This window comes from Pelobates fuscus, chromosome 3, assembly GCF_036172605.1.
Source record: "Pelobates fuscus isolate aPelFus1 chromosome 3, aPelFus1.pri, whole genome shotgun sequence".
Taxonomy (NCBI): domain Eukaryota; kingdom Metazoa; phylum Chordata; class Amphibia; order Anura; family Pelobatidae; genus Pelobates; species Pelobates fuscus.
The window spans coordinates 142,996,983-143,022,067 of NC_086319.1; the positions used below are offsets into that span (position 1 = coordinate 142,996,983).

Here is a 25,085-nt window from a genome sequence, read left to right on the forward strand (position 1 = left end):
ATGGTGAAACTTATTTCTAAGGTTCACAAATAAAGTTTAGGTGATACAGAGTATTAGTTGGTGAATAGATGGTTACTGCTCCGTTGATGTTCAATTCTGGACCGGTCCTGTGCACACGGATCAGTCCTCACGGAAACGCTAAACAACCAGTACTGCTGTAGACACTCCAAATTCAAAATCAAAAATCCCGCCAGAAACACGATCTACGCGTTTCACTCGTTCCAACAAGCTTTCTCAAGATGCAGTGTTCTGGGGTATTGTAGTTTCTTATACACATCATTCAATTAGAAAATCATTCAATTAAAAGTCAAAAGGTTTATCTAATACATATGGATCTTCTAAATCCAAAGGCCACTACTCCATACTAATTCTTCTTGACCTCTCAGCGGCCTTTGACACCGTTGATCATGCTCTCCTTCTTCAAACTCTTCAATCGCTTGGTCTCTGTGTGTCAGGGTCTTACCTGAGTTGGGAGTCTGTAGCGCAGATATGTCGCTCACCCTTGCAGATAGCCACAGGCCGAGGTGGTCAGGTAAGAATTCACCTGGCCTGTGGGTCTGTGCACGGGGGCTGTGCAGGATGCAGTACCAAATTCGCAGGACAGGCAAGGACAGAACCAGCAGGATAGTCGAGGGATAGCCGAGGTCAAAGGATGCCAGAGGTTAGAATCAACGTAGTCACAAGCCGAGGTCAAATATACGAAGCAGAATAAACAGGAACACTGGTACGACACAGGAACACAGATCAAAGACTTGACAACGAGTGCAGGGCGAGGCTGGGTTTAAATACCCTGCTAATGAAGATCAGAGTCAGGTGAGAAGCAGACAAGTCAAGGTGCAGCCCCCGGTGTAGTAGCCAAGCCAGGATGAACAAGGCCGGAATCAGAAGTCTCAGGTAAAGCCGCTGTGGCTCAGAGGTAGAGAGCAGGACTGGGATAGACAAGTACCCCGGTTCAAGTCCCCTGCTGGGAATTCCAGGAGCGACCACGTCTGGCCGTCTGTCTCACAGGTGAGTACCCTGACAGTACCTCCCCCTTCAAAAACGACCTCTGGGCGTAGGTAGGCTCCTCATTGAAATAATCCGTCTCTCCAGAGTCACTCTCAGAATCCGTCGAGTCCCCATAGTGAAAGTCCTCAGTATGGGATCCCTGATTAGCTCGGGATTTCCCAGTACCAGCTTCTGGTACAGCTGACGATCGGTCTAGGTTCCGGGTAGGGGTGACAAAAACTTCCACAACTTCGGGAGGGACAGTGCTCGCAGCTAGCAGTGCTTTTTCGAACACTTCCAGGTCTTTTTTACAGACCGTAGTGCCATTAGAAGCAATGACACAATCCTTAGGTAAATCCTTTTCAAGTGGGCAGGAAGTAGTGGTGGTAATACAGGAAGCAACTTTGGTAGTAAAGGCAGACGACTCCGGAGCAGGAGGTCTAGGAGGGCGAACAGGACAAAGCGTGATGAAGTGTCCACCTTCTCCGCAGTAAAAACACAGACCATGGCTTCTCCTTCGGTCCCTCTCTCCCGGTGTGACTTTGCAGTGGACACGTCCAATTTGCATAGGTTCCTCAGGATCAAGTTGAACACAGGATACCTCTGGAGTTCTCCTGGGAACTGGATCATAAGAGGGTATCACTGGGGTGTGGTGACGTAGACTCCGCGATTTTTTAGTAGTTGGAGCTGGCTTGGGCTTAGTGATCCTGCACTGTGAGTCCAAAGCAATAATAAAGGACTCCCAGCTGACAAGGACAGGACTCTTCCTCTGCAACATTTGGTAAGACCAAGCTTTAATGCGTCCCGACAACAGGTTGATAGCCGCTCTGACCCTGATGAAATCCGTGGCGTAAGTTCGAGGCTTTAAAGAGAACAATACCTCGCAATCCATCCTGAATGACTGGAAGGACGTGTAGTTACCATCAAATCTGTCGGGCATGATGACAAAGGGTTCCGGAGCTGGATGTACTGCGCCTTTAAGAGAAAAAAGTTCCTGCTGCAACTCCGAAACAATCTGGGCCAGGCTGGACACTTGCTGGAGTGAGGGTGAGCACATTTCTGCGGACTCCATATTGGTCAAGTCTTTTGTCAGGGTCTTACCTGAGTTGGGAGTCTGTAGCGCAGATATGTCGCTCACCCTTGCAGATAGCCACAGGCCGAGGTGGTCAGGTAAGAATTCACCTGGCCTGTGGGTCTGTGCACGGGGGCTGTGCAGGATGCAGTACCAAATTCGCAGGACAGGCAAGGACAGAACCAGCAGGATAGTCGAGGGATAGCCGAGGTCAAAGGATGCCAGAGGTTAGAATCAACGTAGTCACAAGCCGAGGTCAAATATACGAAGCAGAATAAACAGGAACACTGGTACGACACAGGAACACAGATCAAAGACTTGACAACGAGTGCAGGGCGAGGCTGGGTTTAAATACCCTGCTAATGAAGATCAGAGTCAGGTGAGAAGCAGACAAGTCAAGGTGCAGCCCCCGGTGTAGTAGCCAAGCCAGGATGAACAAGGCCGGAATCAGAAGTCTCAGGTAAAGCCGCTGTGGCTCAGAGGTAGAGAGCAGGACTGGGATAGACAAGTACCCCGGTTCAAGTCCCCTGCTGGGAATTCCAGGAGCGACCACGTCTGGCCGTCTGTCTCACAGGTGAGTACCCTGACACTGTGACTCTGTCCTCTCATGGTTTTCCCCTTATCTCTCCCAACGCTCATTCAGTGTCTCCTTTTCTAATGATACCTCCTCCCCTTGCCCTGTCTCAGTTGGAGTTCCCCAAGGCTCTGTCCTTGGTCCCCTTCTATTTTCTCTTTATACTGCCTCTCTTGGCAAACTTATTACCTCTTTTGGATTTCACTACCACCTGTACGCTGATGACACCCAGCTATATCTCTCCTCCCCGGACCTCTCCCCTGCCGTCCTGCAACGTGTCACTGCTTGCCTTTCTTCCATCTCTGACTGGATGTCCTCCCGCTTTCTGAAACTCAATCTCTCAAAAACTGAGCTCCTTGTCTTTCCTCCTCCTAATACTGATCCTCCTCTTTCGCTCTCCCTCCAAGTTTGTGGTACCAACATCAGTCCATCCTTGCAAGCGCGCTGTCTTGGCGTCATACTTGACTCTGGTCTCACCTTTGAGCCTCACATCCAGCATGTTGCCAAATCCTGTAGATTCCATCTTAAAAACATAGCCCGCATCCGCCCCTTTCTTGCACCAGATACTACCAAGGAACTTGTCCATGCTCTAGTAATTTCCCGCATGGATTATTGTAACCCTCTTCTGATTGGTCTTCCCAATAGCCGTACTGCACCCTTACAGTCCGTAATGAATGCTGCTGCTAGATTGATTTTCCTCTCTAGTCGTTTCTCTCACACCTCACCCCTCTGCCAGTCCTTACATTGGCTTCCTGTATGCTATAGGAGTCAATTCAAGGTACTAACTCACACCTATAAAGCACTGAACAACTCTAGCCCCTCTTATATCTCCTCACAGATCCATAGGTATGTCCCTTCTCGGTCTCTCCGTTCTGCCCGTGACCACCTCCTGTCCGTTGTCCGCACTCGTACGGCCAACTCGCGCTTGCAGGACTTCTCACGGGTGGCTCCCTTCCTATGGAATAGCCTGCCTACCGCCATCAGACTCTCCCCTAGTCTTGCATCTTTTAAGAAGTGCCTTAAAACCCATCTCTTTAGGAAAGCTTATGGCCTCCAAGACTAACCCTTACCTCACATACCTGTCTCTTGCCCTCTCCTAAAGGGCAGCCCACCTTATTTGATTGTAAATTCCTGTCCTAATGTGTTTTACACCCCACCTCCTATAGAATGTAAGCTCGTTTGAGCAGGGTCCTCTTCAACCTATTGTTCCTGTAAGTTTATTTGTAATTGTCCTATTTATAGTTAAATCCCCCTCTCATAATATTGTAAAGCGCTACGGAATCTGTTGGCGCTATATAAATGGCAATAATAAATAAATAAAAAATATCTCTCCATACTCTGCTATTGTTAATGAAGTTTGTAGCAGCTTGTAATTGACCGGTTAAAATTACACAATTAAAACATTAATCGGTACGACATATATCAATTCCTTCAAACAATCGGTAATAGATTATGGCAAGTAGTTTTAGCAAATAGTTTCAATCAATGGCAAAACGAATCAATTAGATTCCGTTTTTTTGTACAATAAAAATTTATTAAAATATAGAAAATAAAAGTGTAGTGGAATAAACAGTCCACATTCCTTTAGTTATCCTCAGCTACAGAATAATCAATCTGAATCTTAAATTAATAAGTTATAAATTAGTTTCTAAACATGATAAAAACTTCATGATAACATATAGTTTAGATCAACACAGTCTCATGTACCTGGCGATACAGTCAAGTCCTGATCTTACGAGCAGTAGGAAAATATACTGTTTGTATTTCTCTGTTTGTCTTGTCTAGATCCGCCATGACCGCCAGACTGAATGCATTCATAGATGCACTCATCTGGTTATTAGGACAGAATTTGGACCTGTTTTTCAACTCCGTATGCTGAAAAGAATCTGCAGGTAATTCTCTTATGGTGGAGCTGAGGTTGTTGAGGATAAAACGTTTCAAGGATAATTTTCTCATAAACCTTTGAATGTCCAGAAAATTAGAGAAGGGGTTTGATTTAATAGTGGGAGCATATTTCAAGCCTCTATTCAGTACTTTAATTTGATCATTGGTGAGGATCAAGTCTGATAGATTAAAAATGCCTGTCGTCTCTACCACCTGCTTCTTTTTCTTTGTTCTTTTTCCTCCTCTACATCCCCTATAAGGGGTCTTTTCTTTCTGTCTATGTGATTTATATTCGTACTCTGGCAGAAAAAAATCCCTCTGGGGCCTAAAAAGTGACTGTCTGATTCGTGATGATTAATAGCATGTGTATTCTGGTTGTTCTCTGGTTCCTCACTTCTATCTAGGACTTCAAACCTATGTTTGTGTCTCCAATTGGTGTGTTCTGTTTGTTTATGAAATGTAGGGGTAAATGTAGTTTTAGAATTGTACTGGGATGATCTGCCCCCTTTACAATGTCTAACAGTATTCCATCTAGATTCTATAGGGGTTCCTGATATATAAGAATTTTTGTTACTGTTGGGAATCTTCCTATCTTGTGGAATGAATTTAGAGGAATTTTTACTATCTGTTGTTATACTCTGAGGTTTTCTAATCGATTTCCTGTGTGTGTCTCTTGACATTATCTTCTTATTTCTAAAATCTCTTACATGATTTTCCTTAAAATCCTGTTGGTCTCTCTCAAATTTCTTCTTTTTAATACTAATGACTTCTTTAAAAGTTTTTTCTCTATTTTTTTACATATTTTTTACAGTTGATCCCTATATGCATTATAGGGGTATATTAACTAAGCGCTGATACTGTTTTTTATTTTATTTGACTCATAATCATATTAAATGTAGGCATACTAATGGAACAAGCCTAAATAACAAAATGAAGCAAACTGACATAATAGGCATAACAGAAACATGGTGGGCAGTGGTGTACACACAACCCATGGGGCCCCGGTGCGAAAACTGATCCGTGCCCCTCCCCCCCCCTGTGACCGCAGTATGTACGCCAGTGCATGCAGATACACATACACTTAAAGGACCACTACAGACACCCAGATCACATCAGCTCAAGGGGTGCCAGGTCCCTCTAGTTGTAACCCTGCAGCTGAAGACATAGCAGTTTCAGAGAAACTGCTATGTTTACATTTGGGGTTAATCCAGCCTCTAGTGGCTGTCTTCCGGACAGCCACTAGAGGCGCATCTTCGACGCTGGAGGCACATTTCGCCTCCATTGCGCAGAGCGTCAATAGGAAAGCATTAAGAAATGCTTTCCTATGGACACTTTGAGTGTGCGCGCAGCACTTGCCGCGCATGCGCATTCGGCTCCGCTGACGTTGGTGGGATAGGAGAGGTCACCAGCGCCAAGGGAGCCCAGCGCTGAATGAAGGTTTCCCTGACACTATAGTGATCCTTTAACCCCATAAGGACCACCTTCTGGAATAATAGGGAATCATGACATGTCACACATGTCATGTGTCCTTAAGGGGTTAAAGTGATTGATAAGCTATTGTAATATACAGTTGCAAGAAAAAGTATGTGAAGTCTAGGGGTTCACATATTTTTTTCCACCTGCACTGTGAATGTTTACATGGTGTGTTCAATAAAAACATGGCAACATTTCATTATTTGTGCGTTATTAGTTTAAGCAGACTGTGATTGTCTGGTATTGTGACTTAGATGATGATCAGATCACATTTTATGACCAATTTGTGCAGAAATCCATATCATTCCAAAGGGTTCACATACTTTTTCTTGCAACTGTATATACACTGATCAGCCACAACATTAAAACCACCTACCTAATATTGTGTAGTTTCTCATGGTGCTTCCAAAACAGCTCTGATGCGTCAAGGTATGGACTCCACATGACTTTGAATGTGTCATGTGGTATGTGGCACCAATAAATTAGAAGCAGATAATTTAAGTTGCAAGGTGAGGCCTCCATGGATCTGATATTTGTTGTTCCAGCACATCGAACAGATGCTAAATTGGATTGAGATCTGGGAATTTGGGGGTCAAAGCAATTTTTCTCATGTTCCTCAAATCAATCCTGAACAGGTTTGCAGTGTGGCCGGGTGCATTATCCTGCTGAAAGATACCACTTCCACTAAGGAACACCATTGCCCTGAAGGGGTGTATGTGGTCTGAGACAATCTCTATGTAGATGGTACATGTCAAAGTAACATCCACATGATTGCTAGGACCCAAGGTTCCCCAGCATAACATTGCCCAGAGCATAACACTGCCTCTGGCAGCCTGCCTTTTTCCATAGTGCATCTTGCTGCCATCTTTTCCCCAGGTGAATGATGCACATGCACCCGGCCATCCACCTGATCAAAAAGAAAACATGATTTATTTCTCACAAAGTTTCGGAGGCAGGAGTATTGTTTATAATTAAAAATGTCTACATTATTAAAAGTGCCCTTAACCCCTTAAGGACACATGACATGTTTGACATGTCATGATTCCCTTTTATTCCAGAAGTTTGGTCCTTAAGGGGTTAAGCCTTTTGGATGGCTTAAGGGTCGAAGCGTCAGGCCTATCATTTTTCCTGCTCTTAGTTAGTATGCCATTTTTATATGGGTGTTTGTAGTTACTCTTAGCACTTTATTATTGCTCAGTAGTGATTTGGAGACTATTGTTCTAACATATATTGCACTGTTGTATACACTTTCTCTTCTGTCAAGTCTGTTTAATCCAGTATTGTATAAATAAATAAAAATGTGCAGATTCTGGTGTGCCTTGGGTTCTTTTCTATTTTCTGTATATATACATATATATACAGAAAATAAAGGGGGAAGGGTACTGGGATAGATATATATATATTTCCTGTAACCATATATGCAGGATTTAGGGATTACCCTGTTGTGTTGAAAGTTGTTTTTTGTCTAAAAACACCTTAGACACAATTGGGTAACCCCTAAATCCTGAACTGTTAGGGGGTACTTGAAGAATGGGTTGGGAACCACTGATCTAGACAAATTAAAAATATTATACATTCTTAATAATAAAGAATTATCCTATTTGAATGTTTTCAATCCCATACTATCTGTAATTTAATCAAAAATACATAAAAACTAAAAAAAAGCAAACAGGTAGGCCAGTAGTGTCTGGCATACACTCTCTTCTATCCATTCTGTCAAAATATTTGGATATAATTCTACAACCATCAGTAAAAATAATGAAATCCTACTTCAAGTATTTAAGCTCTCTTCTTCAACATTTTAAAGCTATTACATGGAATCCAGATTATATTTTAGCCAATTGCAATGTCCAGTTATTCAAGGATGTGGGGCACTAAAAATTATTATTTTTGAGGAAAATAACTTCCCAGCTTTCCAAATTAATTTTATTATTGAGGTGTCTGATCACATCTATAATAAAATTAATTTGGAAAGCTGGGAAGTTATTTTGCTCAAATAAAACTTTTTTTAATAATATTTATCCAACAATTATTTTTGGTATTTGGACTCTTTTTATTTGCCAAAAAAGAGAATTGCAATGGGGACCAAGTTTAATCCTAGCTACACCAGTTTGTTCATGGCAGACTGAGAAACAACTGCCATGTGGGGCAAACATTTGAGGAATAAGAACCTGGTCTGCTATATCCATTATATAGATTACCTATTTTTTTTATCTGGAAAGGTCCCCAATCAGAACTTGAAAACATATTTAATCATTGTGACAAACTCCCCTCTCTAAGTGAGTTTACCATGAGCCTCTGGAGGAGCCTGCTTGCCAGCCTCCTGCCCACAAACTATGGGCCCTGCAGGGAAACCTGAAAAAGACTACCAAACTTAACCAACTGTTTTGGACATAGGGCCATGTGCACGGTTGGTAAAAACTATGACTTCCAGGAAATTCCTGAACCCCTGAACCGATCTGGGTGATTTTTAGATATGTTGTTCACCCAGATCAGGGCTACCAGGGGATGGTTTTATGTGTTTTTATGGTACTTTTTGAGGTTTCATAAAATTGTATGTTTTTCTGTGCTTGGAGATAATTGGGTTAGATTAGTACAGTTCCTGATTCAATTATCTCCCAAGCACAGAGGAGGGATTCTATTGTTTGTGCATGGGAGTGTCTCACTGTATGACTCTGTTTTTATTGGTTTATTCACTTTGTGTCCCTGTGCCCAACAAGGTCCATCTGGGTGTCGCCCTTGTTGGGAAACTTGCATAAAAGGCCAGTGTGGGAATGAAGATGTACTCCTGTGTCTGCTGTTTCAGCTTGCAGGGGATTCAACGGGGAAAGTCCTTGTAAGGACTAGAGCTCCCAGGACTAAGTGTCGTCCAGTGCCTGTGGGTGTCTAGAGCAAATTCCCCATTCGGCCCCTGGAAGGAGTGGTTCCAGGGCCCCAGTTAAGCCACGGCAACTGTGGGCAGAAGTGCTGTGGTTTGTCCCCTGTTCCAGCTAGGAAGTGGCCCTTGGTGGAGGTATCCAGTCGGGTTACAGGGAACTCCGTTACAATCATCTTAATATAAATAATTGAGGCATTATTTTAACTTCAGGATTTAGGAAGAAAGTATTAATTTCTTAGACCTACAAATTTTTATACATGAAAAAGAGATACACACTTTGACATTATTTAAAAAGTTCATACAAATGCACTTGTCAGTTTGTGGCCAAACAAGCTGTAATTATATGCTATGGTTGAACGGAATCCCGAAAAGTAAATTTTTACATCTTAAGAGAAATTGCGCTTCAGTATCAGATTTTAAACAACAAGTTACTAGGCTACAATGACATTTTTTTGAAAAAAAATGTTAAACATTAATTATTGGATGAAGCCATGAAATATGCATAAAAACAATATAGAGATAACCATCTCACATACAAAAATAACAACACTCCCTCCTTTCAAATATTTGAAGATCTTTAAAATAAAAATAAGCTTTAAAAAAATTGTTAACAAACTAACAAATTGTTAATTTATATTTCGATCTGTACAATTTCCTTTTAAATATGTTTTAAATGTCTTTATTTTATGTTTTAATAATAATTTTATTACTTTGAACTGTATATTAAATTTTAGAGCTCATTTATTTCTCCTCTCTTATTAAAATGAATAATAATGCATTTCTGTGTGGATTGTAGTAGCATATAATGTACATATAATTTGTATATGCTTAAATACTTTCATCTAATTACATATTGCTGTGTTTTGATTATCTAATAGATACATTCTGTATTGCCCATCTAAAAATCGTCTATTTCTTCTCTTTTTTCTTGTTTTTATTCAATAAAGTTTTGCACTGTAATCACATAATACAATTACAACACAATTTTGTGATTATTCAGCAAGATATTATTGACTGTGTAGTTTTTTTTACCCCGCCCATGGGTCTCTAATATATGTAATATAGTGGGTCCACACCAGTGGATTTCAGCACTATTGTAAACAACTATGTTCACTATGATGGTGTAGTCTTATATGGAGCATTGTAGATCTTTCTAAGATGTCAATCACAAAATCGGTCTATTTAAATATTAAGTTTATAGTGTAATGCAATTGACATGCGATCACACATACATACCGCATTGCATGTTGATTATAGTAGTCCGTTTGATTTAATAGTGATATCTAAATTAGTCCACTCATTATTCAACTATAAATGAGCCCACTAATTACTCAACTAATGGTTAACATGTGTTTGTAGCGGTCCTGTAACTTAATGACATCATCATGTTTTTTTTTTGTTTTTTGTTTTTTTTTCTGGTGTCCTATAAATAGTGCTACATGCAGGATATTATTTTTTATCACTTGAAAAAACTTATGTGGTGAAACATGTGATTTTAGGAAGATTGCTGATCTTATCTACATTTTGCTTTTCTATTTGTTTTTTTCATATTAATGTTTGGTAATTTTATGGAATAATTTTTTTTTTACCATTTACTAAATATTGATGATACTATTTCAGTTAGACAATGTAAGTTCATTTATTTAAATTTTATTATAAAATATATGTAGCACTCTAAACAGAGAGCACTATATTTTCTCCATATTTTAATTTGCATTATGTTTCCAAAAAGAAAATCTTCAGCCATATCCTTGAGCAGGGCTTATACCGCTTTAAGCTATCAACTAAGGTGCTTTTGATGCTCTTTGTTTGTGTGATTTATTTATTTATTCATTTTATCTTTTGGTTTCAACTGGATTACACTATTGGTGTCCCATGTGTTTTTCTGTTTTATTTCTATACTACTTGTGAAATTCCCATATCAAATGGTTACTAACTGCATGTTCACCTGTACAGGAATGTTGATTGATCACCCTCCATATATCCCTGATCAGGATTACATTGTAACACACTAATTAATGTGAGATAGTTGATAGTGCCACACGTATGAATGTAACACCCTTGATCAAACAATATTACACTATTAGGTTTTTACTGTTTTTATTGTCAATCCATAATTCCCTGCTTTGGATTTGGTGAGAAAAACAGACTGCAATCCAAACTAACCAAACCACACTACCAAGCAGGGTGGATATCTATCTATATATTTCTTTATATTTCCTATTTACATATACTTATATTGCATTCTGTTGTCATCCACTTGTCTCAACCTGTTTTTGTTTTTCTGTGTATCAGTCACACCAAAACATCCTTATTGGTGTTCCCATGTGTGAGGAGACCAATCTCGCCACATTGCATTGGAGGAGCCTGGTCGCCCGCCTGCTGCCTTTGGATTATGGACCGGCAGCTAAAGGGTTAATTTTACTGTGCAGAAGGATTTATTTCTCCCTTTCTGCACAGCCGTTCGGTAGATGCTATCTACCGAACAAACAGCCTGTTTGCAACCTCCCCAGAGCCGTGGGAAGCCGGCCGGCGCCGTTAATTGGCCACCCAGGAGCTGAAGTGTGCTGCCAATTTACCTCCCTGAAGCTGCGGTTAACCGCAGCTTAATTGATTGTTATTGGGTGGCCGCGGTTACACTTAGCGGCCGCTAGGTGGCGGTGTTCTGGAGCTCCCCGGGCAGCCAGCGCTTTTCTGCCTGGCTTTCATGCACCAAACCCGGACACTTTTACGTGCAGGCACCGCTGAACTTCCAGCCCCTGGTTCTAATTCGTGTATATTTAACCGAATACATGTAAATTCGGTAGTTTGTATATGTGAATGTTAACCCAGATAGCACAGCCATGGAGCCAATTCGTGTAATTAAAGACTTTGGCTCCATGGCAATTAAACTGTATTCGTGTGGTCTGAGTGCCATTCACCTAATAATGTGCACTCAGACCTGAGCTATCTGGGGATATGTTACATGTCTGTGTTTTATGTATAAAATGTGTCTTTATGTATTTTAAAGTGATAGTCTGTCTTTGTGTCCCCACGTGTGTAATGGAGTTTTGCCTTTGTCCTGGGAGATAATTGAATTACTTCTCCAGGGCAGAGGAAAGGAAGCTAGGATGCATTGTGGGGATGTTTTACTGCTGTATGTCTGTAATTGGTACTTGTCTGTCCATTGTTACAGTCTTCCATCTGGTCCCCTAGGGGAGTGTCCACCAGGTGGGAGACCTGCATAAATACAGGGGCAGGTAGCCCTCAATAAACAGACCACTGCTTGACCCTCAACACGGAGTCTTGTCTCGTTCTTGGGGGGATTCACTGTATGCTGATAGGGACTGACTGCCAGGAGTGTAAGCCGCTTGGGAGCTTTTCCTGTTTGTCTGCTAGCAGCTATTCGTGAGGTTCCAGTTTGGGAGTTTGGAGTGCTACCTTATTCCCTTGTATGCAGTTCGGGAGTTTGGTGCATTCACTTATATCCAATTCGTGAGTTTTGGTGATTTTTCAGTAGCTGTGCCTGTCTGTGAAAAGGGGATTATCGCCTAAATGGATTTTAACCCCTTGTCTGCTGAAACGGTCCGTTACACCATGGTGCTCTGAATTCTCCTCTGAGTGTCAGAGCCCTTGGCAGCTCAGCCCAGTCTTTAGAGGAGCAGTGTACAGAACGGCAGAGTGGGAGGAAGACCTGACATAGCATCCTACCCATAGAGGGGGTGTACACAAATTGGAGGTAGCCCTAGGCTCCTCCCTTTTCCACTCCTCTATTTCATTTCTGCCCACAAAGGCTCATTACTTAGATGTTTTGTGAGTTCCCTAGAGATTACAAGTCTCTACTGTCTGTGCTGTTTATAGACTTTGTTTTGTCTTGCCTGTTTTGATGGATGCATTCTGAGTTTCAGAGACGATCTCAAAGTGATAGTTCCCATGCTCTCTCTCACTGTATACTGAGCCCATTCACCCCAAACCGTTATATTATTAGACCAGGCATTCTTCATCAATTGCTCCATGTGTCTGACTCTTCCATCTCATTGAAGGTGCTGTTAATGGTGGACACAGGTAATCATGGGCACTCTGACTGGTCTGTGGCTACACAGCCATGGCACAGCAAATTGTGATGCACTGTGTGTTCTGACAACAGTCTGTCATGCAAAAACACAAAAATAACTACTCTTGGGCGGAAGCAATGACCATAGTATACATCAGCTCCAATACATACAATAAAAACCAAAGAAAATAGTTACCTGTGCACTATCCCAAATCCCCATGCATATCTAGACAAATGGAGGATTTTTGTTTCACTCCTATGGCCATTAGGTGTAAGCCCACCTGCCACATCAAGGCAAACCTCTTAGGTGGGTCCTACACTAAGTTTTTGCTTGCTTCAGCTTTAGGCAAAAAAATCTCTGAGCCAGAGAAGGGTTTTTTTTCTAAACCCTACATACTTATTAACCCCCAATAGGGAACACATGGGCTGGGTGGCTGCATTGTAACATGGCTGTGTGATACAACAGTAAATACAAATACACAAAAATAAGTCCTGCATTCAGACTCCCACTACTCTTGGGTGGCAATAATGATCATAGTACATGTCAGTCCCAATACAAACAATGAAACAATTCACCTTGCTTGCTTCAGCTTCAGGCAGAAAAATACCCCTATCGGTCTTATTAGAGATTTTTTTTTTTGTCTGACGTTTTCAGTGGAAGCTCACTATTCTCTATAGTTAACTGTCGTTTAGCCAAGTCTTAAACATTAAATTCTGATATCCACCTTCAATTGAGGAAAAAGTGAATCACTGTTTGTCTGTGACTCAGTTCCATAATGTTTCTCAAACCTACATGTAACAGGTTTACCTTGTTAGGGTAATTCACTAAACACAGGATTTTGTCTGGATGGACAAAATCTGGTGTAAATGGCAAAATTCCAACCAGAATAAAAATTGTCTTATTTACTAAGCTGAATTTGGTCATCCTGACCACATTTGCACCAAACAACCAGGTGCATTCTGTTGTATGTTTGAAAAACAATGCTTTTTGGATCTTAACCCTATACAAAGTATATAATTTTAAATATGTAGAAAGTACTATGTGACAAACCTCTCTGTCTTTGGATTACTATTACTTGCCTTGGGTTCGTCTGTTTGTTCGTTATTTGTCACTTGTCCGTACGGCCCTACGTTTCATTCCCTTACATACGAAAGAACTACCGAATGGCAGGCCACCCAGCAGGGAAGTGTACTGCTCATTAACCTTTCTGCCCTCATTAACATTGAGGTTAACTGCAGACACTTCCAACTCCCGAATGGTCGGCTGGGTGGTCGTCGTTCATATGAACAAACATGTGGACATCTTGGACAGTCGAACGCCCAGCGGTGTTCGTCGACAAACCTATGGAACTAAAATTGGACACTATTTCACACGAACACCGCTGAAGTCATCGACCCTTCCTTGTTCCGTTCCAGGTTCATACAAACGCCATACCGTTCGGTACATTGACTATATATGAACAGAGCTACCACAGATAGCCATCCCATGGAGCCCATTCATTTCGACGAACGCACTTTGTACAAGACTTTAGCTCCATGGCGATTGAACTGTGTGTATGGGATCTGAGCGTTGTTCGGTTATATTGTGTGCACAGATCTAAGGGGATTCTGTTCGGTAGTTTTGGGAATACATATTTTTATTGTATTTTACTGTTCCTATAAAATGGAGGATATTTGAGTTACTTCTAGCACTTAACCCAATTATCTCCAGGATAGAGAGAAGGGTTTGTAATGTCCATGTGGGAGTGTTTATCACTGTATATGTTTCTGATTGGTTAATGTACAAACTTGTCCTAGTCTTCAACAAGGTCCCTATAGTAGTGTCCCTTGCTGGAAGACCTTCATAAAAGACGGGCATGTAGCCCACATTAAAGGACCACTATAGTGCCAGGGAAACATACTTGTTTTCCTGGCACTATAGTGCCCTGAGGATGCCCCCACCCTCAGGGACCCCCTCCCGCCGGGCTCTGGGGAGAGTAAAGGATTAAACACTTACCTTTCTCCAGCGCCGGGCGGGGAGCTCTCCTCCTCCGAGCCTCCTCCTCTCCTCCCATTCGGCTGAATGCGCACTCGCTGCAAGAGCTGCGAGCGCATTCAGCCGGTCTCATAGGAAAGCGTTATCAATGCTTTCCTATGGATGCTTGCGTGCTCTCACTGTGATTTTCACAGTGAGAATCACGCAAGCGCCTCTAGCGGCTGTCAGTGAGACAGCCACTAGAGGATTTGAGGGCTGGATTAACCCATTTATAAATATAGCAGTTTCTCTGAAACTGCTATGTTTATAAAAAAATGGGTTAACCCTAGCTGGACCTGGCACCCAGATCACTTCATTAAGCTGAAGTGGTCTGGGTGCCTATAGTGGTCCTTTAAACAGATCCTGCTTGACCCTCAATAGAGAGCCTCATTTCGTAATTGGAGGGATTATTCGTGTGTTTCCTATTCGGCGCTTAGGAGTGTTCGGTAGCTGACTTCTCATTTGGGAAAGGGAACATCTTTGGTGGCGTTAACCCCTTCTATACCTGGGGTGCCACTACATACTGATTTTACATTAAATAGAGACAGAATCAATCCACAGAATGCACATTAGCGCATTTTCATTCACTTGATTTTTGCAGTGGGCATTGTGTAGGGGCAACTATTTAATATAAATGCCCAATGACTAGGGATACCCATGTCCCTAGCAACCCACACAATTGAAAATGTTTCTACCTACTGCCCTCAACTTAATAATAATAAAGAGGGGGCAAAAAATATATACTCACTATAAGACATCTTCCATTTTCTTTTCTTCAGCCCCACAAAATGGAAAAAAAACCAACAAAACAATTCCCAACATTAAAACTGAAAATAAAACAAAAGATTGACTGTGGCGAAACCGACCTCGCCACGTGTCCTTGGAGGGGGCTGCTTGCCCGCCTCTTGCCTTTGGACTATGGACCAGACTTTATGTGAATATGTTAACCCAGATAGCTATGCCATGGAGCCCATTCGTGTAGTTAAAGACTTCGGCTCCAATAGGTCCCCCCCTTATTGTTAATTTTAGGGCCCCCACCCGCCGCTCAGGGGTGGGGGCCGGGGGGGGACAATAGGTCCCCCCTAATTGTTATTTTTAGGGCCCCCACCCGCCGCTCAGGGGTGGGGGCCAAGGGGGGGCAATAGGTCCCCCTCTTATTGTGATTTTTAGGACCCCCCCCCCTTTTTTTTTTTTAACAGTGAGCAGCCACAGGCACAATTTACTAATACTAAGTAATTTTTACTTAGTATTAGTAAATTAATAGGGGGCGGACCGAACATCGCATATGTTCGCCCGCCGTGGCGAACACGCTAAGTTCGCCGGGAACTATTCGCCGGCGAACAGTTCGGTACATCACTATCTGCGCGCTATTCGGTAGTTTTGTGCGCTCAGATCCCAGCTATCTGGGGATATGTGAAATGTCTGTGTGTTATGTGTAAAAGGTGACTTTATGTATTTTAAAGTGTTTTACTGTCTTTGTGTCCCCATGTGCTCAATGGAGTCTGTCTCTGCCCTGGGAGGTAATTAGATTACTTCTACCTTGTCTCCAGGAGAGAGGGCTCTGTAAAACAGGTCTGAGCCGGAAAAACAATCTGACAGGGGTTTTAAAAGATACTTTACTAACTTTTGAACCCCTGGTCTGATTCATGACATTTTTTAATATGTCGTTCCCCTGAATGGATTGATTGTGGATATGTATTTTTATGTGAATGTGATGTATGGTTTTAGAGTTATGAAAGTTGGGTAGAAAGTATGTTTTAACTGTATATATAATTGAGTTTCCTCTCAGGATAAGGGGAGGGAATATGTGGGATGTATTTGCAACAACTGTAATAAAAACCAGGCTGGGTGTGCCAGCACCTCAGATTCTGCTTGACCCTCAAACCGATGTGTCATCTAGTTTTTGGGGGAATTGGATTGTATGCTGACTGCCAGGAGTGTAAGCGGATTGTATGCTTTTCCTGTTCGGCTGATTCCAGGGTTCGTGTGTTTCCAGTTCGTGAGTTTCCAGAATTCGTACAGTTTGCAGTTCGGGAGATTGGTGATTGCTGTAGCTGCTGGTCTATGGAAAAGGGGGATATCGCCTAAACTGGGTTTTATCCTCTTGTAAGTGAAACGGTCCGTTACAATTGGTGGCAAGCGGCGGGATCGTTCCTACAACCAGAGGGACAGCTACATACAACACCATTCCTGGATTACAAATTGAGGGCAACGCTAGTACCCGTACAGCGACCCTATCTACAAAGGAACTCAGAAAATGGAGAAGTTTCAAGATAGATTGAACGATTACGTCCTGGGGTCTGGAGCAGTCTCAGAGGAGGACATGTTGATGTACAGAGAGGCTGTCAGAGCCAGGTTGTTGAACGAAGCCCTAGAGGAAGGTACAGTATTCGCGAGGGGATCGGCGCCGCAGCAGAAGGCAGCGAATCCTGGCTCGAATGGCAGAGCGGATGCCCCTCCTGAGAAAACAGACCGAAGAAGCATGGGTGACTAGACTCGAGATTCTAGTATATGCAGAACTGGCGCTAGATGACGCATACCAGGCGATACAATGGTACGCAGCTCAGTGTGTCCCCGAGATGGCAGAGTATGAGTTCCCAGAAGGCGGAGATTACACTGACCTTGGCCGATTTTGGGATAATATTGATGATGAGGACTTTGGGAAAGCGACTGACTCTCGTTTTTGGGACCTGTGTTACAACCGAGAAGACATGCTGGGGCTCCCTAGCGCTATTGACCTCGAGGCAGACCTACAGTATTTGGTCGCCAAAGAATGGAACCTGGAGGGGGATTACCTGCGACTCATCAATGAGGCCCGGGAAGAGACAACCTTCCCAACAGCAACCAACGGTACCCGAGGTAGCAGATCTCCTAGACTGGTCCTGTGAGGATCCCCAGTGGCAGTGTGTATCCCAGGGAGCTGAAGGTACAGTCCTTCCTCCTCAGCAGCAGAGTAAGTCCCAGGGAGCTGAAGGTGCAGTCCTTCCTCCCCAGCGGCAGATTGTATCCCAGGGAGCCGAAGGTGCAATCCTTCCTCCCCAGCGGCAGTGTGTACCCCAGGGAGCTGAAGGTGCCGTCCTTCCTCCCCAGTGGCAGTGTGTAGCCCAGGGAGCTGAAGGTGCCATCCTTCCTCCCCAGCGGCAGATTGGATCCCAGGCAGCTGAAGGTGCCGGCCTTCCTCCCCAGCGGCAGTGTGAGTCCCAGGGAGCAGAAGGTGCAGTCCTTCCTCCCCAGCGGCAGAGCAAGTCCCAGGGAGCTGAAGGTGCCGTCCTTCCTCCCCAGCAGCAGATTGTATCCCAGGGAGCTGAAGGTGTCGTCCTTCCTCCCCAGCGGCAGTGTGTACCCCAGGGAGCTGAAGGTGTCATCTTTCCTCCCAGCGGCAGTGTGTATCCCAGGGAGCAGAAGGTGCCGTCCTTCCTCCCCAGCGGCAGAGTAAGTCCCAGGGAGCTGAAGGTGCTGTCCTTCCTCCCCAGCGGCAGTGTGTGTCCCAGGGAGCTGAAGGTGTCGTCCTTCCTCCCCAGCGGCAGTGTGTACCCCAGGGAGCTGAAGGTGTCATCTTTCCTCCCCAGCGGCAGTGTGTGTCCCAGGGAGCTGAAGGTGCAGTCATTCCTCCCCTGCAGCCGAGCTAGTCCCAGGGAGCTGAAGGTGCAGTCCTTCCTCCCCAGCGGCAGATTGTATCCCAGGGAGCTGAAGGTGTCGTCCTTCCTCCCCAGTGGCAGTGTGTACCCCAGGGAGCTGAGGGTGCAATCCTTCCTCCCCAGCGGCAGTGTGTGTCCCAGGGAGCTGAGGGTGCAATCCTTCCTCCCCAGCGGCTGTGTGTACCCCAGGGAGCTGAGGGTGCAATCCTTTCCCCCCAGCGGCAGTGTGTACCCCAGGGAGCTGAGACCATCAGTCTCGCACCCCAGCAGCAGGACAAAATAATGAAAGGGGAGACAGCTGGTCCCCCTCTCCACCAGCAGAGAGAGTGTCAGGGAGAGGAGCCTGCTAACCCCTCTCCCCAGCGGCAGTTCACCGTCCAGAGAGAGGAGCTTGCTACACCCTCTCTCCAGCGGCAGCCTAACCCACCAAGGGGAGATGTTACACCCCCCAACAGTGCAGATGAGACCGTAGTCTCTGCACTTGCAGCACAAGGGGTAGGGACGGTCGGTCCTGTCCCCCAGCCCCAGAGCTGTGTACCCAGAGGGGAGACGGTCGGTCTCCCCCTCCCACAACCAGGCTCCAATCAGGCTACTTCAGTGGTAGCGCTGGCACCAGGGCAGAGTACCGCTGAAGGTACAGTCCTTCCTCCTCAGCAGCAGAGTAAGTCCCAGGGAGCTGAAGGTGCAGTCCTTCCTCCCCAGCGGCAGATTGTATCCCAGGGAGCCGAAGGTGCAATCCTTCCTCCCCAGCGGCAGTGTGTAGCCCAGGGAGCTGAAGGTGCCGTCCTTCCTCCCCAGTGGCAGTGTGTAGCCCAGGGAGCTGAAGGTGCCATCCTTCCTCCCCAGCGGCAGATTGGATCCCAGGCAGCTGAAGGTGCCGGCCTTCCTCCCCAGCGGCAGTGTGAGTCCCAGGGAGCAGAAGGTGCAGTCCTTCCTCCCCAGCGGCAGAGCAAGTCCCAGGGTGCTGAAGGTGCCGTCCTTCCTCCCCAGCAGCAGATTGTATCCCAGGGAGCTGAAGGTGTCGTCCTTCCTCCCCAGCGGCAGTGTGTACCCCAGGGAGCTGAAGGTGTCATCTTTCCTCCCCAGCGGCAGTGTGTATCCCAGGGAGCAGAAGGTGCCGTCCTTCCTCCCCAGCGGCAGAGTAAGTCCCAGGGAGCTGAAGGTGCTGTCCTTCCTCCCCAGCGGCAGTGTGTGTCCCAGGGAGCTGAAGGTGTCGTCCTTCCTCCCCAGCGGCAGTGTGTACCCCAGGGAGCTGAAGGTGTCATCTTTCCTCCCCAGCGGCAGTGTGTGTCCCAGGGAGCTGAAGGTGCAGTCCTTCCTCCCCAGCAGCCGAGTAAGTCCCAGGGAGCTGAAGGTGCAGTCCTTCCTCCCCAGCGGCAGATTGTATCCCAGGGAGCTGAAGGTGTCGTCCTTCCTCCCCAGCGGCAGTGTGTACCCCAGGGAGCTGAGGGTGCAATCCTTCCTCCCCAGCGGCAGTGTGTGTCCCAGGGAGCTGAGGGTGCAATCCTTCCTCCCCAGCGGCTGTGTGTACCCCAGGGAGCTGAGGGTGCAATCCTTTCCCCCCAGCGGCAGTGTGTACCCCAGGGAGCTGAGACCATCAGTCTCGCACCCCAGCAGCAGAACAAAATAATGAAAGGGGAGACAGCTGGTCCCCCTCTCCACCAGCAGAGAGAGTGTCAGGGAGAGGAGCCTGCTAACCCCAGCGGCAGTTCACCGTCCAGAGAGAGGAGCTTGTTACACCCTCTCTCCAGCGGCAGCCTAACCCACCAAGGGGAGATGTTACACCCCCCAACAGTGCAGATGAGACCGTAGTCTCTGCACTTGCAGCACAAGGGGTAGGGACGGTCGGTCCTGTCCCCCAGCCCCAGAGCTGTGTACCCAGAGGGGAGACGGTCGGTCTCCCCCTCCCACAACCAGGCTCCAATCAGGCTACTTCAGTGGTAGCGCTGGCACCAGGGCAGAGTACCGCTGGTCTCTGCCCACTCAGCAACCCACCAAGGCAGTTTACCAGCTCCCCGCACAGCCGTGGTGAGGAAACTGAACCTGGACAAGCTGCTACTTTATCCAGGTGGAGTAAACATTTATTGTGGGTGGGATTGTGGGTGGGAGGTACTGCTGTTTGTGCTTCGTGGGTGGGTTGCTGGACTAACCAGGGCACTGACCGGCAGGAGGTCAGATACCCTGTTAGTCTGGGGGGTAAAGGGGAGAAGTGTGGCGAAACCGACCTCACCACGTGTCCTTGGAGGGGGCTGCTTGCCCGCCTCTTGCCTTTGGACTATGGACCAGACTTTATGTGAATGTGTTAACCCAGATAGCTATGCCATGGAGCCCATTCTTGTAGTTAAAGACTTCGGCTCCATGGCAATTGAACTGTGTGAATAGGATCTGCGCGCTATTCGGTAGTTTTGTGCGCTCAGATCCCAGCTATCTGGGGATATGTGAAATGTCTGTGTGTTATGTGTAAAAGGTGACTTTATGTATTTTAAAGTGTTTTACTGTCTTTGTGTCCCCATGTGCTCAAGGGAGTCTGTCTCTGCCCTGGGAGGTAATTAGATTACTTCTACCTTGTCTCCAGGAGAGAGGGCTCTGTAAAACCGGTCTGAGCCGGAAAAACAATCTGACAGGGGTTTTAAAAGATACTTTACTAACTTTTGAACCACTGGTCTGATTCATGCCATTTTTTAATATGTCGTTCCCCTGAATGGATTGATTGTGGATATGTATTTTTATGTGAATGTGATGTATGGTTTTAGAGTTATGAAAGTTGGGTAGAAAGTATGTTTTAACTGTATATATAATTGAGTTTCCTCTCAGGATAAGGGGAGGGAATATGTGTGAGTGCTTGTTTTATACCTCCCTGTGGGCGGACCTGTATTTGCAACAACTGTAATAAAAACCAGGCTGGGTGTGCCAGCACCTCAGATTCTGCTTGACCCTCAAACCGATGTGTCGTCTCGTTTTTGGGGGAATTGGATTGTATGCTGACTGCCAGGAGTGTAAGCGGATTGTATGCTTTTTCTGTTCGGCTGATTCCAGGGTTCGTGTGTTTCCAGTTCGGGAGTTTCCAGAATTTGTACAGTTTGCAGTTCGGGAGGTTGGTGATTGCTGTAGCTGCTGGTCTATGGAAAAGGGGGATATCGCCTAAACTGGGTTTTATCCTCTTGTAAGTGAAACGGTCCGTTACATTGACAAATTGATGAAACATTTCAAAACATGCTGCAACAACAGTGGCCCTCGAGTGTTCCATGTAGAATAAACTTCAAGGCAGTAAAAATCTTCACAAAGGGTTTCCAACTGTTTGAAAGTTCAGTAGAATGTTTTTCAACTTTAAAGCTTATATGCAGAGCATTCAATTACATTTTTTTTATATTTTACTTGTTTTTTTTAAATGTATTTATTGTAGTAACATTAAAAATTATTGTGGACAACCCCGAACCACACCGCGAGGAACTGGCCCTACGGGGACTACAGGGACCTTGCCCGAACCACGACTGGGAATGCAACCCCCCCTTCTTCCAATTACCCCACCCACCTCTATAACCCCCCCAGACGTACAAGGCACTAGCCTATATTCATTGACACTGAATGACATTCCACCAGCTTGACGACTCTATGACCAAAAGCCAACGTCAGCAAAAGAGACTACCGCCAACGACATCTGGAACTCGAACCACTGCTATTCCAGTTTCTATAATCCCAATTCTGAAATGTCAAATGTTAACTCACTCGACTAACTGGTTTGTACTTGTACCCCTCCCCTTTTCTATATTCTGTACCCCACATTAAGAGTCGTAAGTCTTGAAAATAAAGAATTTTGAAAAAATAAAAAAAATTATTGTGGAGGGAGGTTTTATGGGGCAGACAGATAACGTTAGGAAAAATAAGAGTTATGATGATAAGTATATTGGTTGTGGGGTTTGGTATGCTTATTATTAATTTGAGTGGTGGCTAGGAGCTTTGGCATCCTAAACCATCAGGTGAGGGTGGACAAAGGCTCCACTTTTGAGATCCAAATTTACATCTCACTTGCATAATTATTCCCCCACACAACATATGTGTAGGAGAGGAATGTTAGGTCCCCTATGGTTATCATAAAAGTAATTGCTCATGCCAGCTGCCAATGGGTTGCCCCTTAGAAGGCATTAGGTCATCCTAAATGATTCAATTAATATCCCACACCACCACTCATGTAGACTTTAGATTTAGATTTTGGAAATGTGATCATTGTCTTCATTAGTTTAACTTTTATGAATGTAACACTTGCAGGCTTGAACATGCACTTACTATGACTTTTATAAAGTGGTGCAACATGTGCAATTCACTAGTTACCGTACTTGAAGACTATTATAAGCGTTTCGTTGAAAATTTCAACTAGTGGTACTATAATCGCACAACTTATCCCTTAATATTTTTTTATACATGCAATCCACAGGCTTATCTACTTTTAACTTAACAATTTCTTATCTTTATCACTAAATTGATATCAATTATGCCCCGTAACTCTACATCATATGTCTCTTGAATTAAGTTATCATATTAAATATTCAGTTATAGAACTAAGCAGAGAATCTGCTCTACTTGCAGACATGCTAATAGGGCTCATGCTTCTCGTAAAGAAACTGCTTCTCATAAAGCAGCTAGGGTTGCTTCCCTTACCAAGCAAGTGTCTATACCTTAAATGACCCTTACTCCAGTACTGGCTTTTCCCTTTGTTCACGGTACCATTACTGTACGAGGAATGTTTGTCTGTACATTTGTACAGAATTAGACTTTGTTTTTCCTCTGCTGGACTTTGTTTTACTCTGCTGGATTACCACATTCTAGAATATGCAATCTCTTACATAATAGTAGGCAGACAGAATCAGGCACAAATGAAATAAGGGCAAAATGTTATATGATAATACATAGCCCTCTTTCATATTGTCTGTGTGTCTGGTTCTTTCTGTATAAAACTGTGTTTGACACATAAAATACATACAGGTAACTGCAACATTCATGGAGTAGAAAACATCTTGCATTTCCCAGAATCTTCTTCTTTTTTTTTTTTTTTTTTTTTACAGGAATTCTTGTATTGCTCCTTGCACATAAAGTGGGCAACTCCCATTTACATGGGCAAGTGGTTCTTATTTTTGTATAAATCTGTGTATAGCTAAAGTTTGCATGTGTGTAAAACAATATAGTGATTCTTTTTACAAATCAGTGAGCATGTACTTGTGTTAGGTCATTCATACAAAATTGCAAAATAATATTCCCTAAGATATATTTGGAAGCCAAAGGATAATGCAACATGATGGCTGATATGTATCAGTGCCTTTCAGAATAATAATGTGTTTTCTCTTTTTTTCTAGCCTAAAAAGTTAAAGGACCCACTTATTAAGAAGAACAACACATATGCTTCAGCAACAGCTAATTACCCACCCATAGCTCGAGATCCTGGTCTTGCAACCATTGCCAAAAGTGCAACTATAGAACCAAAAGAAATTGAACCAAAACCAAAGCCAGCAGAACCCAAGAAAACATTCAACAGTGTCAGCAAGATTGACCGGCTATCAAGAATAGCATTTCCTCTCCTTTTTGGAACCTTTAACTTGGTCTATTGGGCAACGTATCTAAATCGGGAGCCTGCAATTAAACCATCAACTCCACCTCAATAACTAACTAACTTATCTGTTCATGTTCTGTCTTTTGCACTGGGAATAGCTTCCAGTATTTAGAGAGGAAAATTCCCATTTGCCATATTGCCTATGTCTTAAGGAAACTGACGGTTTATATATAGTTGAAAAGAGGACAACAATGTCTGATACTATGGTTAACATTTAGTATGAGCAATGGAGCAAGCACTAGTAATTTTGTTTTCTAAGGCTGATATAGCAAATCAATAGCATGTTGGTTAAGTACATAGGGATAGAAACATATCCAGTTTACTATATTAACAGTTTATAGTTTACAGGGTGTTAACTATTGTGTTAAATATTTAGATACGGACAGTTAATTACTGTAAATAGAGGAACTGCATATGTTAGTAAAATGCTATGATCTCAGACAATTTTAAGCTAAACAAGTGTTTTAGATTCTGATAACATCTAGAAGATCCTTGTACTTGAAAACTGGCAAAATCAAAATCTACTTCCTTATTAAATACCTTGTTATTATTATTATTATTATTATTATTATTATTATTATTATTATATTAGTAGTAGCAGTAGTATTATTAGTAGTACTAAATGATACATGCCCCACACTTTCCAGATCATTTTAAATTTATGACCAACATGTTTTGACTGAAATCACTCTTTATACTAATCAATCAGTTTAGTTAATCCATTACTATATAACACAAACACACACACCAGTCAAGCCATAAGATGTGCTTTTCCCACAGAAATCTCACTTTAACAGTGCTCTCACTACTGCAAGGGATTCTGGGTAGGTATATGCCTACCACTTACTTCAGGGTGAAGAGGTTTACATCCACACTTTTTTCTTCACAACAACTTTTGGTATATATATATACCAAATATATAGATATATA

General features: G+C 43.9%; 1 protein-coding gene across 1 annotated transcript in view; it reads left to right on the top strand.

Moving 5' to 3' along the window:
• Positions 1-24,663, top strand: part of GABRA1 (gamma-aminobutyric acid type A receptor subunit alpha1) — a 708,344-nt gene extending 683,681 nt beyond the window's left edge. The window contains exon 10 of the mRNA XM_063447498.1: positions 23,902-24,663. Coding sequence (XP_063303568.1) covers positions 23,902-24,207 — 306 coding nt within the window. The 3' untranslated portion in view covers positions 24,208-24,663. The remainder of the gene's footprint in view (positions 1-23,901) is intronic.
• Positions 24,664-25,085: the final 422 nt, after the last annotated feature.